The sequence below is a fragment of the Priapulus caudatus genome, unplaced genomic scaffold (assembly GCF_000485595.1).
Source record: "Priapulus caudatus unplaced genomic scaffold, Priapulus_caudatus-5.0.1 Scaffold1827, whole genome shotgun sequence".
Taxonomy (NCBI): Eukaryota; Metazoa; Priapulida; class Priapulimorpha; order Priapulimorphida; family Priapulidae; genus Priapulus; species Priapulus caudatus.
Window position 1 is genome coordinate 43,188 of NW_014578888.1, and position 6,338 is coordinate 49,525.

Genomic DNA, 6,338 nt, shown 5'->3' on the forward strand with positions numbered 1-6,338 from the left:
CGACCGTCGTCCTGGTGAACGTGGATGCTGCGATGCGTTACCTAAGTGACTTCGGCAGACATCAGCGGAGGCTGTATTGTCTGTTGATGCTGCCGGCTGTGTGGGTGGGAGCTTCTATGCTGTCATTCGTCTTCTTGGGTGCCGTACCAAAACACAGGTATGCCCCAGTCACACATACACGACGCACGGCCCGCGCACTGAAAATTAATCAAAAAATGGAAAATAGATCAGCTGCGTCGTTGGGCGCCCAACTTTGTGTCAGGATTTAGAAGAGCTAGCGACGTTGACAACGAATGCAGCGCGTGTTTGCTAGCGCGCTGCGCGCATACAGGGCGCATACAGAGCGTTATACAGGGCGCACATGTTAAAATCCAACGAATGCACAGCGTGTTGCTAGCGCACGAACGAATCGGTCGCGCGCATGCACCGCCATTCAACGCACAGCCAGCGCACATCACACCGACAGCCAACGCCACAGGTCACTTCTGGGATGAGCAGGGATATGGTGTTTGTGAGGCACCGTCCACCATAGGACATTGAGTGATATTTGGTCCCAGAGGCAAGATGCCGCAGAGTGAGGGCAAGCTCAGGCCAGGGTGCGAGGGCCTCTCTGTAGGTTTTGTATCTGCTTGGTGATCCTCGACCCAATCTGGTTAGGCCGCTTGTCGAACATCTCGGGGCATCCGCATAAGTTCTTGAAGGCTGCCTGGTCTTCGTTACGGAGTTCACAAGTAGCCTGTCATACAGGCCAAACTGTCGTCGCCTACCGATCCGCGGTCGGACCCAGAACCTCCGTGTGACATCTTCTTTTCTCGTTCTCCTGATAACATGACTTGTGAAGTGCCAGCTTCCATGAGGTTCTGCTGATGTTTGTAGAACCGCGATTTCGTATTGTAGTCGCAGGCCTGTCGAGATCCTCTATCTTTGAGGTGGTTCTTCTAGACACGATCAGCAGGATCTCTTGTCATCACCATGAGGGTCGAGGAGAAGTGATGATGAGGAGGGGGGCGCGAGACCCGTTTATATACCCATGGCTACACGCTGCGTACACGCTAGGAACACGCTAGAAGAACGCTGGGCGCGCTACAGACTCGGTTCAGCACTCGTTCAGCACGCCCATAATCGCTGCATGTTGCGGACATGCGTTAGAAGCACGCTAGGTGTTGCGCTAGCGGTGTGCGCTAGGTGTTCGCTACACCTCAGCCGACGAACATACAACGAATACCCATCGTGTGCTCCGCGTGGGTCTGCGTTGGTCCAGCGCGCTCTGCGCGTGTCTGGCGTCCTTCTGGCGTGTACCTTCATGCGTCGAGCTCCGCGCACAATTTGAGCATGCTCAAAAATCCCGACGCACACGCCGCGCACGAGCGAATGACAACGAATACGATAGCGTTGGTCCAGCGCGCTCGGCGAACGAGTAACGAATGCTGACGCACACCCAGCGAACGACAACGCACTGGCCAAAATTGCTGATTTTTCAGTGCGCGCGGCCGTGCGTCGTGTATGTGTGACTGGGCATTATAAGAGAGAGAGAGAGGACGAGAGAGAGAGAGAGAGAGAGAGAGAGAGAGAGAGCGAGAGAGAGAGAGAGCGAGAGAGAGAGAGAGAGAGAGGGAGAGAGAGAGAGAAAGGGAGAGAGCGAGAGAGAGGGGAGGAGAGAGAGATGAAGAGAAAGAGAGATTGAGGGAGGGGGAGATGAATGAGGGGAAGTAGAGGGAGAGAGAGGGAAGGAGGGCGTCGGAGGGAGGGGGGAAGGTGGCAGTGTGGGTGGGAGCTTATATGCTAACTGTCATTCGTCTTCATAGGTGGCGTACCAAAACATTGCTGGTAAGAGAGAGAGAGGGAGAGAGAGGGAGAGAGAGGGAGAGAGTGAGAGAAGGATGAAGAGAAAGAGAGATTGAGAGAGGAGAGAGATGAATGATAGGAGGTAGAAGGACAGAAAGGGAAGGAGGGTATCGGAGGGAAGAGGGGGAGGTGGCAGCGTGGGTGGGAGCTCATATGCTGTCATTCGTATTCATAGGTGCCGTACCAAAATATTGCTGGTAACATATAGAGATACCCGTAGTTTTATTGTTATATATTCTCTGGAGGCTCTGCCAGCTCATTTGTAACACCTATGAGTTCACGTCTAAACTAGCAGATGCGACCGACATGGCAAGTGTTGGACAGCAAGCTCAAACATTACCTGCTTCTCCGGCAATCACTATCTGTACCGACCTATGTACCTCTTTGCTACGTCTGAGGTACAAATAGAGTTAAAAGCATGCAGTCCGATAACATAACACCAGTGTAATACCAAGCCTTTCCGGCAAATGGAAAGAAATCCAATCATTATGTTTGCATTGCCACGCTCTTTCCGCGGATTATTTTTTGTGTGCGACCTATCCGGCTTTTAACCTGCGTGTGCGTGCGTGTGCGCGCGTGTGTGCGTGTATACACAAGCGTGCGTGCGTATACTTTCATGCGTGTGTGCGTGCACGCGTTTGCGGGTGTAAATCTATGCCCGCGTGCAATGTTACAAGAATATATTGTAGCAAATATCATGTGTTATTTTTTCAAAACCCAGGTCGACTGTCACGGCGCCAAAAATGTAACCGGGTTGTTGCACCAACGTATATATCTTATAATTTATGATTTCAGATGGTAAACTCATCTCAACACAGATTTGTGTTCAGCCAAATAACTATTATTCCGAAACCACGCTTACCAAACAGACTAAACCTGATTACAACGCCCAACGGACACCCCACTTTTCTCTCAAACAAATTACTTACACCCCTATGCCCACACATGTGTTCCTTAACCGTCCCGCTATTCATAAAAATCGTCTGCACACTACTAATTAACAGCTTAATTACTGTTAAATGACTCGCAATGCTCAGAATAAAGTTGGGTTTACATTATTAAGGAAAATTAAGTCAACGAGTTGATAAACTTTTCAACGTTCTATCAACATTTCTATCAGATGCAAGATTAAGATGCAGATTAAGATGCAAGTTTAAGAGTTTTTACGTTATCGACCGCGAGTCGGCAAACGTGTGCGCACGGGGCGACGTGGCATTAATTCGCACCAGTTAAATGCGCTCTCCCCTTGTGTGACGGGGCACACCTCCTGATGGCTATTATATCGCACCGGCTGAGTGGCAAAAACTTTATCAACTCGCTCTCTCACTAGATTATGGAGCATAACAAAATTATAAGCAACAATTATTGTGAACAATTTTCACATAAATGCTATAAATAATGAAACAAAATGATGCCCCAGGATAGTGGAGTCACGACGTTTGCACCTCCCCCTCCGTCTCTGGGTATCTGAGCAGATTATTCCTTATAAAGATTTCGCGAATGACTGAACAGCGAGATCAGCGGAAGCGGATGCAAGCGGTGTCGTGACGTGCTCTATGTGATTATCGCCGCCGCCGCCGCCGCTGATGCTGCTGTCGCTGCTGCTGCTGTCGCTGCTGCTGCTCGGCCTTCATATATAACCTGTGCCAGCCGGTTCTCTACCAGCACAACTACGCGCGCGGATGAGCGATAGACAACATGAAGACTCTCATATTTCTGCTTCTAGTCACCTTGCTGGTACGTACATGTTGCATTCCGTGTGCGTATAGTAGGTTGAACAAAAACGGGATGATACCATAATTATTCAATCAAACTCGTGTTAGCGGACACCTGTATAGAACGGACACTTGTCCATAAAGGACGATTTCCCTTCAGTGGATATAATGTAAAACTACCTAGATAGAACGGACGCCTGTTTATGAAGGCCACTCTTGGGATTTCCCTTGAGTGACCCTTACATGCATGTTATGTTGAATATATTCTCTATATAACTCTAAGTCTGATTGCCTACCTGACGCCAGGTGACGCTACCCACGACTTTCTTAACGACGTGTGTTTTCATACGTAAGCATCATGTTTCAGGTGGCGGTCGTGTGCCATCCTGATCGCAGACGTGGACACGGTAACTTTGAAAACTTCTTTGAGCGCTTCTGCCCCTTGGGTAGGCCGGCCCGAGCCTGCACGAGGGCTGGAGGTACGGTAGTCTGCGATGACACATGGCAAGACGGCAGTTGCGAGTGCGTGCCAGCACTAGATGCCGTTGGCTGGAAGGTACGTGACTTCAGTTTCCGATGGCCTTTGATTGTTCGTTGCCTTGTTTGTGCGTGGCGTCGTTGTATAATGAAGATTGTTGTTGAGTATTTAATGTTATGCTTGAAAAAATGGTGAAATTATGATTTTCGTCAACTCTGCCGTGTGGTGCATCATACATATGGCTCTTGTCTGACCTTTTCCTTTCCTCTCATCCTTTCTTCATTTTTCTCTCTTACTCCTTATCCCCTCTCTTCATATGTCTCTTATCTCTCACCTCTTCCACTCTTCTCTCTTTTCTTCATTTCCCTTTCTTCTGTTATCTCTCATCTCTTTTCCCCTCTCTTTGTCTCTGTCTTTGTCTCTGTCTCTGTTTCTGACTCCTCCTCTCTCGTTCTCCCTATCTTTCTCATCTCTCTCTCCTCCTCCTTCTCCTCCTTCTCCTCCTCCTCCTCTCTCTCCTCCTCCATCGTTCTGCCCTCTCTCTCCACTCATCTTTCTTTCTTCTCACTCTTTCCCATCTTCAGTTTCCTCTTAGCTGTCGTCACGACCTTTTATATCACATTCGTCTATATCTCTCGCGCTTTCACTGCCCAACACATCAACATGCCCCACAATCCTCTCTCTGTAGATAGCTCTTGCTATAGTATTCGCTACTCCACGCAGAGAGTCAACGGACGAAGAACACTTCTCAAACGCCGGAGCTGTATGATAGCCTACTTTCATTCCACCCACTTATATAATTTCTATTCGAATTTTTACTCAGGCCAATAGCGAGTGAATCTGCGTGATTCTGTTGTTTGATATCACCATGCACATATTTCAGATCAATACGCGCGGCTGCACATGCTCCAGCAGCAGCGCAGGCGACGACTCTATACTCGACCTGCCGACCAACCTCTGCTTCGACATCAACCGCAACGATGGAGGCGACGGTATCAACCTCTGCAACTGTACACTCAGAGAAGACGGCATCGCCACTGGCTACCAGTTCGAATACATATTCTGCGGCGATGAGTGCTAGAAGCGGCATATATCACGTATGACGATCTCTCGCGGCCTCAGTGAGCGGCCCTTAAATAAACTCTCTCTCATTTTGTATGGAGTATATTTTTAGTAAAGATTTCGCGACCGTTCTTTCGCATCAGTGAACCCTCGAATGAATTATCGTGCCTTTTTATGAGGCGTAAATCTTTGTAAACGAAATGATTTAGCAGCAGTCTTTCGGCGCGAATGCGTATTTAAAGCTGGATTTACTCTATATAGACTTTCGAACTTAAAGACTCACACGTCGACAGGGTAACCAGCTTAAAGCCGGGACCAGCTTCTATAGGTCACTCTATAAATGTGACTGATGTTCACGGAAGGCACGTATAATGAGTTTCTACGACACGATAAAGCTTGTGTGAAGCTAACGCTATTATGCGCCACCGTATTAACCGCGTCACGTCTCAGAGAAACGTAGCTATTACGTTTTACTATTACTGTCAAAACATTGGAGGTATATACAAACAGAAAATTTGTTTAATCATGATCGGTAGCGCCCCTCTTTATCCGTACTTAAAACGCTACTAGTAAATTATCTTGGTAGTTAGTATATGTTTTCGATGATGTTCACATCGTCAATTGCACATGTGTGACAAAACGTTTACCTGGTGTATAGTATTATGTGTTGTAGCGACATTTTATCAATAAATAAGAAAATCCAAAATGCACGTTCTCTGTTTCGATTTTCGACATTATTTCTATACATGTTTGTTAACAACACCAACGATAACAAGTTATTATATTAGCCGCCGCATTATAATAATAATAATAATAATAACAACAACACCAAAAATAACTGCTAAAACGACGACGATGACGATGACGATGACAATGTGAGCGGCTCGGTCATTTTCTGAATTCACGGACATGCCCGTCTGTACTGCGAAAAAAGGGTTTATAATATGGCAAGTGAAATGCCATTCACGCGCACGCACTCACACACGTAAACATACACGGCACTTGAAAAGTTGTTCATATCTTATTGCAGCGTGGAGTTTTCATGTGGTCCTCAGTGCGGTCGCAAAACTCCTGTATATGCTTTTAAATTCTATGCGCACCTGTTACATGCCGACGGTCGAAACCCGCACGTAGAGGTATTACGTTATTTTTACGCGGTGTCGACTCGTCAAAAGACAGTGAAGATGTCAACAAGGAACATATAGAAAGTGTAAAAATAAACATGAATAGAATGCAAG

General features: G+C 47.3%; 1 protein-coding gene across 1 annotated transcript; it reads left to right on the top strand.

The window, feature by feature from the left end:
- The first annotated feature begins 3,495 nt into the window (after positions 1-3,495).
- Positions 3,496-5,810, top strand: LOC106817681. Its single transcript, XM_014822367.1, has 3 exons — positions 3,496-3,582; positions 3,928-4,116; positions 4,922-5,810. Exons 1-3 carry the CDS (start codon positions 3,544-3,546, stop codon positions 5,117-5,119), a joined length of 426 nt encoding a protein of 141 aa, XP_014677853.1. The 5' UTR covers positions 3,496-3,543; the 3' UTR covers positions 5,120-5,810.
- Positions 5,811-6,338: the final 528 nt, after the last annotated feature.

Bases quoted from the DNA above. Each gene is read 5' to 3' on its own strand.
- LOC106817681 (XM_014822367.1), top strand. From the start codon at position 3,544: ATGAAGACTCTCATATTTCTGCTTCTAGTCACCTTGCTG. The intron at 3,583-3,927 runs GTACGTACATGT...ATCATGTTTCAG, and splicing joins TGCTTCTAGTCACCTTGCTG to GTGGCGGTCGTGTGCCATCC. The intron at 4,117-4,921 runs GTACGTGACTTC...CACATATTTCAG, and splicing joins TAGATGCCGTTGGCTGGAAG to ATCAATACGCGCGGCTGCAC.